Source organism: Buteo buteo, chromosome Z, assembly GCF_964188355.1.
Source record: "Buteo buteo chromosome Z, bButBut1.hap1.1, whole genome shotgun sequence".
In the NCBI taxonomy this organism is placed as follows: Eukaryota; Metazoa; Chordata; class Aves; order Accipitriformes; family Accipitridae; genus Buteo; species Buteo buteo.
The window spans coordinates 44,735,560-44,748,047 of record NC_134204.1 but is presented as its reverse complement, the minus strand read 5'-3'; the positions used below and the strand labels follow the sequence as shown (position 1 = coordinate 44,748,047).

The window sequence follows — 12,488 nt, the reverse complement described above, 5'->3', positions numbered from 1 at the left end:
ACATGTTACTGCACTTGTGTCTGGGAACATAGTTGTTAATCTTAGCCCTGCTGTTGAATACCTTGAGAATGAAGGAAACAATCTGTTATACTTGATTCTCTGGGCTCTTCTGCTGGTAGGTAATGTTCTCCCACTTGAAATCCAAGGTTTACTAAGAGTTGATTAAAAAAAAAATTCTCTGAAATGATTTTAAAAAAAAAAAGAAAATGTTCTTAGATACATTTTGTAAGTTGCCAGCCATCTCATTTGATTTTTTTTAAAAACCCTTTAAATTGTCAATAAAAAAGGAGTGTCTTCCTCCCTATTCCCTAAAAGAGAACTTGAAAATAATTCCTCATTAAGAAGCTCTTATTGTGTTCTTTTTGCCCTCTGTTGACTTTGTTAGGTCTGTTTATTGATGCTTCCCTTTAGACATATAGCTTTTATTCTTGTTACTTAGTCTTTCCTTACAGCATCTTGCATATTTCATAAAAATTATTGTTTCTTTGTTGGAGCATAACAGCACCAGGGGGCTGCTGTAAGGGTGAATAATAACTAAGTGGGAAGAATGTGTCTTCTAACATGGATGTTAATGACCTGCTTTATTTTGGAGAAGATTCCTTGTTTCATTTCAACACTGGTACAATAACATATCAATATAATCTATTCAATTGATATATTCAGTGAAGAAACAGGAAATATGAGCTGGAACAATACAGCTGTTAATTCTCTATGTTAACATCTACTGTGTTTGAGACTGAATTAATAAAAAGATTATCAGGAGTGCTTTCCATTGGAAGTACACATAGTGCATGGTGTTTGAGCAGGTTTTTTTTATATTTCTAGAAATAATTAGAGGGAATAGGAAACAATTCCCACCCAAATGAGAGAAATTAGTGCTCGAAGTGAAGATGTCTGAGGGAGACTTATAGGAATATCATCTCTCTGCTCTTATTGTTAAATGGTTGTTATATTAACTGTTCAGGTTTTGGTCACAAATACATGGTTGTGGTGGGTTTGGCTTTGACTAGGTGCCAGATGCCTGCCTAGCAGCTTTCTCACTCCCTCCTCCACAGGTCAAGGGGAGAAAATAAGATGAAAGAGGTTATGGGTTCGGTTAAAGACAGAAAGATTGCTTACCAATTCCTGTCACAGGCAAACCAGGCTTGACTTGGGGAAGGTTAATTTAATTTGTTTCTCATCGTCTTGCTCTATTTTAAAGTGTCAATAAAGGCAAAACTAAAAACACCCCTTCCCTCTTTCTTCCCAGGCTCAACTTCACTCCTTCATTTCTGACTCCTCTATGTCCTCCTTGCCCCAAGCAGTGCAGGGAGATGGGGAATGGGGGTTGCAGTCAGTTCATAGCAGTTTCTGTCTGCTGCTCCTTCCTCCTCACACTTTTCCACTCCTCCAGTGCCCTTCAGAAACTTGTCCAGCACGGGTCCTTCCCATGGGCTCTATTCCTTCAGGATAAACCTGCTGCAGCATGGGTTCTGCTTTATGGGCCACAACTTCTGCCAGGAGCCAGCTTCTGTGTGGGCTCTCCATGGGCTGCATCTTCCCTCAGAACATGTCCATGTGCTGTAGTGCAGGGTCCTCCATGGGCTGCAATGTGGATATCTCCTCTGTTGTGGACCTCCATGGGCTGCAGGAGGACAGCCTGCTTCCCCATGGTCTTTCCATGAGCTGCAGGGGAATCTCTGCTCCGGCGCCTGGAGCACCTCCTCCCTCTCCTTCTTCACAGACCTTGGTGTCTGTGGGGCTGCTTCTCTCATGTTTTTTTCTACTTTCCAGATGTCTTCAGGCACTACTGTGGGGTTATTTCTTTAGCAGGATTGTTTAAAATTATGCTTGCCTGTTTCAATTCTGGTGGGTCTTAAAAGAGGACTACTTTAGTAAAATGAAGATTGGTAGTGATATTCAGTGGAGAGGAACCTGGCCAATAGATTGGAAAATAGTAATGGTTAATAAGCAGAGTGCAGAAAAATAACAACAATCCTCCAAACATGAAAATGAAGCCAAAGCAATCTGTAAATAAAGGCTTAGGGTAGTAGTTTTGAAACAGCAAAATTTTCATACATTTCAGAGAAACTGAGTTGTACTAAGTGTGGACTGTTGGTTACTTAACAGCATTACATAAATCCTGTTTATGTTCTGTATGATAGCAACAAGGTATTCCAATACGATTAGAACAGAGGTAGCCAGGTTGTATAAATAATTCATGACAATGACACTTTGCTTTAGTTAGATTTCGTCCTCTCCTCTGCTTAGAAGAGCTTGAGACTTGGAATTTAAGATAAGGTCATGATTGCTTGGCATGTCTTGAAAAAACAGCTTTAGTCCTGTCTTGATCCAGGCTCAGGGTTGACTGTTGTGATTATTATCAAGTAGATAGAAATCATAGAAGATTGTTTACTAGGGTCTGGGAATGAGAGACTCTATATGAAATCAATTTGCCATTTTGAAGGCAGAGAATATCAAGGAGATGGAACGTCTGGGATACTCTTCCATGATCTTTGTGATAAAAGACTGTGATAAAAGGTTGCTGTATACTTTGTGATTAGAGAGAAGCAGTAGGATATGATGTAGGCTACTAAGGAGTTGACTGTATAGAGACATTGGAAAAGCAACTATTCTTGGAGGCAAGTGTTACCACTTCTTTATTCTTTCTTTGTTTTACTAGTGGGGAAGTGAAATAGCCATATCTTCCCACAAACAAGGTGCTGTTAGGGCAAACTTGTCCTAGGGGCTTTTGGTGTACCACAGTCTTTCCTTCATCCTGTGAATGAGAGTCCCTAGAGATGCAGCAAGTGTCTGCATTTAATTTTCTTGCTTTCCTATCCAGGTAATCACTTGTTCTATGTTCAGTTTTTCCGTGCTGTCTGAATTGTTTTATGTGCGCTTTATATTGTAATTTGTATAATGGCCTTAAAAAAAAGTTGGAAAGGCCAATTATTGAGTATTACTTTGTGGTATAAAAATAACAAAGCTTGTAGTTTGCCTAGTTCGTTTTTGCTTATCGTGTTCCTTCTATGCTGAAAATGTGACAGACTCTGTTCTTTTTCTTCAAGGTATGCAAAATCCAGTCAGATCAAGACCATGTCCAGCAGCAAGATATTTTTTAAAGGCAGTAGATTTCGATATAGGTGGGTGTTTGCTGTTTCTTTTTCATGGTAAACCATTTCAGAAAGTAAGAGAAAACATCAGTAATTACTTATGGCAAATTGAGGGATCTTCCTTCTTGACGACCTGTTCACACATAATTCAGGTCAGGATTAGAAAGATTTTCTGTTGTCTCTTTAGCATCCTGGAGGTTTCATGCAGACTTCTGTCGAAGACCAGTTTCATGAAACAGTGTTCCACTTTTGGTGCAGTTTCTGTAAAAACAACGATGAGTGGCCAGTGCAGAGACCGTATGCCCCCTGTAACTGGGCAGTTCTGGCGCATTAGTGGGATAGTCCAGTCTCCTAGCGTTCTACTACAAAAGGTTGCTTTTTCTTCAGTAGCTTTGCAGAGAAGTGGTCAGCAGAATTTTTAATCTGGGACACTATATACCCACTACATAGGATTTTTTTTTCCCTTTTTTTCTTTTGAATGTAACTTAATTGTTCACTTATGTATAGTGTTTGGCATGTAATGAGCTCATCTTAGTATTTGCTTGAATATTTATTTCATGTTTTAATGCAGTGGAAAAGTAGCCAAAGAGGTGGTGGAGGCAAGCTCTAAAATCCAGAGGGAACCTCCTGAAGTTCACAGGTATGTCTTCACATTCAATATTAAAGTTTAAGGACTAAGGAGGATTATTGTTCTCTACAGAGAAATTCTCTTTCCTTTACTGTGAGATGTAATGACTGTTGTTCTAAGCTTCCACAATGAGGCATGCAAGTCTTGGGAAATATGTGTTGCCAGTGTTAAAAAATTCTGACAATGCCGTATTGTCTCCTGCACAAGGGAACTTAATCTGTGCTGCTTTGAAGCTGGGTTTAATCAATCAGTCAGATAAGTAGCTTATATTATTTTCTGTGTTATGACATAGACTGTTATTACATGATCCTGACAGAAAAGCACATTCTCATTTCATTCCTAGTTCTTGCCTGGTTTTGAAAGATTCTGTTTTGTGTAGGTACATGGGTATGTTTAACAGTATACTTGATAGTTTTTGCATAACGCAGTCGGATTAAAAAGCAGGAAGTTCAGTCAGTAAAGAGAAAAAAGATCAGACAATCTTTTTTTCAGAGAAAAATTTGGCTTGTTAGAAACAAGCAGCTAGATTTTAAAAGAAAACTAATGCTTTCTGGTCCTTATCACTCATTGTAGTGACAGTGAAAATTGGTAAGAACCTAATTAAATTCCTTCAGAAAAGAAGAAAGAGGCCAGCACGAAAAAGCTATTTAAAAACTTTTAAAAAGGTTACTGAACTTTGTGAACATTCTACAGCCATATCCTTATTTTTATTGTGATTTTTTTTCAGGGGTAGGATGTGTGTGTTTGGTTTATTTTTAATTGAATATGGCTATTCCATCTATATTTGAGAGAAAAGTGGATTGTCTTTACTAAAGGGTAGGAATATATTTGCAGCAAATATTTATAAATATGTTGTGCAGCCCTACTATGTAATTAATAGTAAGGCCATGCAGGGATGCTTTTGAACATGCTTTTACAGATTACATTTCAAAACAGGGTAAGTGACAGTCTAGAATGTGTTGACTGAGAACATGGAAGACAGAATATAGGTCCGTCATTGAGGCAGGGTAGAATACTTGGGCACACAAATGCATTTTAAATTAAAATAGTTACTCACATAAGGAAATAGCTTATTGCCTACTTCCCATAGTGTTTCTTTTTTCCACAGTATAAGAAAAGGTTTTAATGTAAAATTATTTTTTATCTTGTATTTTGCTTTTCTTTGCTTTCAGTATTTAGTGTATTTTAAGCATACTGTTTAAAACTCGTAGTGTACATGAAGAAACAGATCAGAGGGCAAATAAGTTTATAGAGCAACTTCATGTGGATTTAACGCCCATAAGTAGTAATGTATATTTTTTATGATTAACCTTCTTAAAATGCTTGCATTTACAGTATAATGGTAGCTCCAAGTTTAGTTTCTTAGAAAGACCAAGAAAAAGTCTAATGATTTCAAGTGTTTTTATAGTGCAGGTTTTGAAATGGGAGACAGAGGTAGATAGCTTGTCCTTCTAATAGCACAAGTAGGCAAAAAGCAAATTTTCAGCTCAAAAAAAAGCAGGCTTCAGAAGCACGTTACTCTCTGAAAGAGGATTTCGGGGTGGGAAATGGTAGTTTTTCGAATGCAAAACTTTTAGAGGAAATTATATGATTGAAGGCAAATATACATATATATTTAAATATATATAAAGTTTTCTCTCCCTGTCCTCCCTTCCTCAAAGTCAATTCAGTGGTGACATGGCTGCATTGAGAAAGAAACATGCAGTTGTGAGGAGGTTACTGTTCAGTATCTTTGTGTTTGGATATTACACTTAAAGCACTAGGGACTGAAAATCTGTTGGAGTGTGTAGTCATATAGCATTAATGCGGTGGAGAGGTCTGACAAATGCACACTGAATGATTTAATATTTTGATTCCAGGGTATGCCTGAAGGAGACATCTTTGTAAATAAGCATGGAGTAGAAGCCTTATGTGTGCTCCTAGGCTCTTCTATTTTGGGGGTTGCTTGGTAGCTCTTTACAGCAAACACAAAGATCATGGGGTTGCATAACAAGCCTGTGGAGGTACTGCTGGGTTGCAGTGATTGTAATTACAGTAATCTGAGTGAAAAACTTCTTTGGAAGTGAAAATTTAAACTAAATAGCTGTTACAGACTGCTCACAGAATGCAAATGAGGACATAAGTAGCTTTGGGCATACATTAATGAGCAAGGAATCATAGCAGTTGAGCAAGAAAGCATGTTTATCCCCACAGAATATTTAATGATATGTAATGTGACTTAGAGTAGGACATCTGTGTTCCAAGTTTACATAAATCCTCAGCAACACACAGTCCCTTCTTTTCACTTGCAACAGGTGCTTTGTTCAGTTTGTTTATCTATGTGGAATTGTAAGTTGAGTCTTTGTGCAAAGTTGAAATGCATTTTTTGAAACTTCCTCACTGTACCTATGTACCATTTGAAGTCAAGTAGAATCCTTTTCCTTTTCATCTTTGCTTCTGTCAAAAGTAAATATTTTATAATGTAATGGTTCAAATTTATTGCAGGACTCTTGCTTCAGGCCTGTAGCATGTAAGTCCTAGTTAACTTACTCGAAAGAGCCATTTTATATTCTCAGTAATATGATTTTAGCTAATGAGCCTCATGACTGAAGCAAATCAACAGCATTCCTCAAACTTTCCTGAGAAAGTTCAACACCTGCTACCAGGAAAGCCTGTTAGAGCCAAGTAAGACAAGAAAGAAAACCAGCCTGAGTGCCTGGAGGCATGGTGTAGAGGCAGTATCTGGTGTGCGTGAGAATGAGAGCACTGTGTATCTGTTAACTGAAGGGATACGGTTGTTCCTGCTTTAGTCTTTAGTCTGCAGTGCTCAAACCATAACAAATCCTTTACCCAGTCCCAGGGGCAATGGAACAACATCAAGAAAATTATTTGTATCCTCTCTACCTTCCCCTTCCATGAAGCCAAATACTGATATGTGCTGTGCAGTGTGGAAGGAGCAACACACTGAAATCCTGCATAAGATGAAAAGGAGTCAGGCTGCGTAAAGAGAAGTAAACCAGCACAAAACTTTCTCTTGCACTTCAGATATTGAAAGGTCTATATCTGCTGAGGGTGCAACATAACACATAAGCAGCGTTCAAGTGCAGAACTTGTTATGACAGCTCAAGGCCTAGTGTAATTTATGCAAAACAGTTCTGAGATGAGATGTATTGAACTGCAGTTGTTTTCTTGTGAATAAACTGATGCTGTTTTCCCCCTTCTTTTAGAACCAGCATTACCCAGAGTCGCAGCTCTCCCTCCTTGAACAAGCAACTCATAATCAACATGGAACCTCTACAGCCCCTCCTTCCTTCTCCCTGTGAAGAGGAGGAGGTTCCTTTAGACAAAGGTGAGTCACTTACCCAATTCCTGCCAAACACTACCAATATTTATTCTAAAACATATGGAAAAAGCTATGTTACTGACTCAGCGATATGGAAGAAATCTAGTAATTTCCATTAGAAGTACACCATTAATCCTCTGCATATCATACTGAGAAATGGTCACTAGCTCAAGGAACAAGCCTCATGTGAGATACATAGTGAGGAAAGTTACTGCTGTTGAGCTTTCTGTTTCAAAAATCTTTTTTTAGATTGTCAGGTGAAAGGAATTTAACAGGAAATAAATAATCTCAACATAGCACCATTTTACTAAGTAGTAACTGCAGTTACTCAGGAGTGAAAACCAGCAATTTACAGCTAGGTATGTTGTTTTTCTTCCTTCCCTTTACTTTTATATTTCTTTCTTTCTGTTCTAATGTTAGGAAAAACTCTTCTGCTAATTTAATTCCATTGACAAAAAGAGACATTATTTGAAGCTCAGCTAGGAAAGATTCTCTGCTAATTTAAACCCACGGACAAAAAGGGATGTTATTGAAGATCAGTTTGAATGCATTTTGTAGAACAACATTTTCCATTTATTTGTTTCTTCCTTGATATTTTAAAAATCGCATTCAACACCTATCTTTTGAGATCCAGTCATTACGAAGAATGATATGAACATCTTAGCCATCTTAAATGAGGGTAACTGCATTCTTCCTAAGAAGAAAGGAAGCCAACTGAACAAAACTTAACAGTAGTTCTTACTTGAGATGTAGTGAGCTAATTGTTTCAGAAGTTGGGAAATATGACCTCTGCTGTTGCTTTGTTGTGTTCAGTTAATGCGAAGCAGAAAACAGCTGAGCAAATATGTTCATTTTCATGGGAGTACTTCCGTACTTCCTAATTTCATTTCATAGGAGTCATATGAACAGGTTTTGTTCATTCTTTGGGGTTTCAACACTGAATGTAGTAAGAACAGGGTGAATTAGATTATCTGTGTACTTAGCTTATTATAATAAGTAGTAGTAGCTACATGACAGGTAGTTAATTTTAACAATTACGTTTACCTCTGCTGTGAAATACCTGCATCTGAGAATTCACTTTCTGGCAGCCAAGTACCAACACTGTGCTCCTGCTAGGCAGTTCCGACCACTGCAGAGTAATAACAGCTTGCTGCTTGTAAGGCTGCTGTGCCACACTTACAACTCTAAGCAATGAAATCCATTTCTGGAAACTGCTGACTTATTATTGCTATATGCTCACCAGAGAGTGATAGTTTCAAATCTATGTATTACATAAGTTTGAAAGTCATGTTTCCTTTTAGTCAGACAGATTGTTGTTTCTACTACAATTTAATAGAAATATTTGCTGGTGGGTTTCCTGTAGAATATGTTATGCACAGTTAAATACCACCAGCTGCTAAGTTAATAGTATTTAGCTCTTTTACAGTATTTTTCTGCAGCGAACTTGGCTATATTATAAAATTGCAGCTTGAATTGATCTCACAGCTCTCTGACGCTGATGCTGGCTCACTTCCCCATGTGCACTCAGTCCAATTCTGTGGATTCCCATCATCTTGCACCAGCACTAATCACCCCAGAGCGAACTGGGAGAAGGAGTTAAAAAAAAATAAATTACCCCTTGACCCAAAAAAACCACCCACCCAACCACAATCCCCTAACTGTACAGTGTCCCACTACTGCCTGGCTCAACCCTTAAGTGGCTTATCAGAGAGGTTTGGGCAAGGTCCTGTGCAAGGGCAAGGACAGAAGCAGGAGGTGGGGAGAGGGAGGGCAGCTAGTCCTGGGACTGACTCAACTGCATTGGGAAACTGCTTTTAGTGTGCTACACGTGTGAAACAGCTTTGGCATCTCTCTAAATGTCGAGGCCTGAGGTGGGGGTGGACACCCTGGGGTGCTTTCCAAAGAGCCTGCAGATGTTGTTGAGAGCACGGTGCAGCCCTGCCTAGGTCAGATGTCCCTTTGCTGCATGGGTTGGCTAATGCAGCTTCCAGCACCCATGCTCGTATTTCTGCAAGGTGCTGCCGTATGCATATGGATGTTCCAGCTGCTGATGGCTGAGACCTTCACACTGTGCTGCACTGTGCTGTGTAGATCAGCCCAACCAACTTGTTGGCAGACCTGGCTATAATAGGGCTGTCAGCTGTGCATACCTTGCAGAGAGTCAAGAGAGTGCACACCTTTGTCTTTTAACTGAGCAAAACATACTTCTTAATTTTAAATTGGCTTTATATATTATGAGCAAAACACATGGCCAAAAATATGGTGGCCTCAGTGTCTTGAGTAAATACTTCTGCTTCCTGAAAATTCTGGAGAGATGAACTCTGAGTTGGCTGAGCCTGGGTGGTATGAAACTGAACTAACAGAAACTGGCAGGTGAGAGGGAAGATTTTGTGTCAATTACTTGGTAGTTGCTAGGGGATAAAGCCACGGGAGATGGTGATAGCAGAGTCTGCAGGGGATTTTGAGCAGCTTCAGCTTGCCTTGTTGTCCTTAAGATAATCCTTTCAGATGGAAAATAAACACAACGCAATCAAATATTGAAAAACAACTAAAACCCAGCCATTCCCCTGCATGAAATTTCATCTTACAAATCTACTCTGGCTGTCATGCTGAAGTGAAGCTGTCCTCCAAAAAGCCCGAATTGTCCAGTGGTTTTGCAGACATGTAAGAAAGGGTGTGCTGACTGAACATGGTCATAAATGACCACTGTTTGTGGGAAGAAAGATAGTGTATGCCCATGATATCACTCTAATAGTTACTTTAGCAGCTGACACTTATGCAAGATGATTTGAAAACAAGTAATAGCATTTTATTTTGTATTAGAATGGCAGGCAAAAATATCCTGAGTTTGTCTATTGGTGTCTCATTCTTCAAGACACAATTCTTCAGTCTGCACTTAGAGGCCATATACAGCTGTCCAATTACTAATTTAAGCACCTAGATTTGAATTGGTATTCTTACTTAAATGTGCTTTTATTCCTATTTTAAATTATAGTTATGTAAGTGACTTACCTAAGAGATTGGCCATGAGCCAATACTTATTTTATCAAATTAAAAAACTAATCCCAAGCCCTCATGCCTTAGGTTTTGCTGGTCATCTGTTGGTGCTTTGTTGCTACTGCTTAAGATTTTTCAGGCTTTCACATTCCTTGTTGCTGACTCTTGTTTTGCACCAATGTCCTTTCTGTCTCAGGAGGAGGAAAGAGGCATGGTAGTGTAAAGATGCAACCATAAAATTACTGTCATGCGTAGAAGGTTATCACATGGAATTAGATTTTACATGTTTGAGTGTCAGGTATGCTTGGAGAGATCATTTGAACCTAAAAGACATTCTTCAAAAGGCAGCTAGCTACAAAAGTTTGGAGTGTATCCAGAAGTGTGACTGCAAAATTCATCTTCATCACAGATGGCCAAATTATGTCCTTCTGAATGGTCCTGTTGTGTCCTTTCTGTGGTCCTTGTTCCATGTACAGTTGAACAAATTATATTTCTTTTGGTATTGCTATAGGAATTATGTGGCTGCCTTCTTTCACCCTCTGATTTGGTGGGACAGATTATTGCCTGTCCTGATCACTTGGCAATTATTTTGCAGATGGTAGATCATTTTCTTTGGATTTTCAAGCACCAAATGCTATCAGGGCTTCACTTATTTGCATAGTCCAATTAAAAAAAAAAAAAAAAGACAAAACCATACCTCTAAATCATATGGTATTAATGTGGTTTTGACAAAGTAATAAAAACTTCTTTTAAGTCACATGATACTTGTGTGCTCAGGTTTCATACATGAATTATTTTCCTGGTGACATTGACTCTTGCTTTTGGAGCAACTAAAGTGAAAGTAGCGTGCTTCAGTCATTCTATTGATTGATCTACCTTGTACTTTATTTTAGAAAAGAGAGAGTTGATGGCACAGGCTCACTCTGAATTTCTCCTCTTTGAAGTCCATGTTCCTCAATTTTTTCTTTCCCAGATTTACACATTTTTTAGATGTCCTCATTGATCTTTTAAGATTTTTTTTCTTATGAAGTTGTATGCTTGTGCATCTGAGTTGTGTATGGAGAACTCTTATCCTTTAGCTAACTTATTTTTGTGTGTCACTCAAGTCTAAGAAATATTGCATTAATGGCAATTAATTGGTGTGAATGATATTTTTACTTATCTTTACTTTATAATGTGGAGTCTTTATTGCATCTTACACGCATGTATGGGAATGAGCACACACCAGCTACTACCAGTCTAGTTGTCTGTGTGTGTGGGTTCTCATCTGTGTAAGCTTTTGTTGTAGAACAAAGGCATATGGAGCTTTTGTGGGTACAGCTTAGGCAACAACGCATGAGAAATTGGCCACTTATGGATAACAGTATGAATAAATATTAAAAATATGCTAGTAAAATATGAAATAATGTAAAGTATCTGTTTACATGTTACACTTGTACAGCAAGAACACTGTAACAGGTAACCTAGTTCTCTTTTTTCCTTGGGCACAGCTCAGTGTTGTTACATTTAATTTTTATTGGAAAAAAAATTACTGGGTTATTGCTAACTGTTTCTCTGGGTAGAACTAATACACAGCTTGTCAACAGTTGTATTTTTAAAATCATACCTGCTGTACATGAGACACAATTTATCTTAATACATCCGAGAGAATCATGAAATGTCTTGTGTCATATAGCATCAAACAGCTTTTCCCTGTGAAATTATCAGAAGAAATACTCCTGTTAGCTTATTGTACCTGCTCTGTGTGTGGGTATATGATATAAAAAATTGTAATATGTAGGAGTTCATCAGATTTCTTGACAGCTTTTCTAAATAAAATAGCAGTTCTATTTTTAGATTCCTGTGGTCTGCAGAGATAATTAATTTCTTCTCATTAAACTTCGTAGAGGCCAAAGTGAGCACCCTTAGTTCAGGTTATATGTAATGGAATTTTCTACCAGTTTTTTGGTAGTTTTTTAGCATTGAGATAGTTCTCTCATTTGTGGAATAAAGTCTGGTCATCTTAAGTTTCTCCCATTACTGCACACTTTGTCTTGCAAGTTTCTGGCAGTGTCCCAAAGAGTGTTCTGGCCTCAGGAGATCTTAACATCACTACATGCGTCATTGTGTCTGTGTTCAAAAATCTAACTTGGATTTACAGTCCTTGAACCATGTAATTGAGCCCTACAAGGTCTGAGAACAACTTATTTACAAGCAAACCTTTCACTTCAAGATAACAATACCAAATGCTAACAAGAATTAGCTCTGCTAGCTTTCCTTCATAACTTATTTACAAATTCTCAGATTTCCAGGTGTTTACCATCCCATGTGTCTATGAAATAAGATCACTACTTTTGTTACAAACTAAACAACATTTCCCCCATCACCATAATAAGGTACCTCTAAAATCTGAAGACAGGTGATATACTTCCTTTTCACAAATATGTTAAAATTGTTATGCTTGAAT

The 12,488-nt window shown here is 38.1% G+C and overlaps 1 protein-coding gene across 2 annotated transcripts in view; it reads left to right on the top strand.

Moving 5' to 3' along the window:
* FRMD3 (FERM domain containing 3) overlaps window positions 1-12,488 on the top strand; it is a 148,062-nt gene that overhangs the window by 123,196 nt on the left and 12,378 nt on the right. For both annotated transcript variants that reach the window (XM_075020326.1, XM_075020327.1), the window contains 3 exons: window positions 3,051-3,125; window positions 3,667-3,735; window positions 6,930-7,051. In XM_075020326.1, coding sequence (XP_074876427.1) covers window positions 3,051-3,125; window positions 3,667-3,735; window positions 6,930-7,051 — 266 coding nt within the window. The remainder of the gene's footprint in view (window positions 1-3,050; window positions 3,126-3,666; window positions 3,736-6,929; window positions 7,052-12,488) is intronic.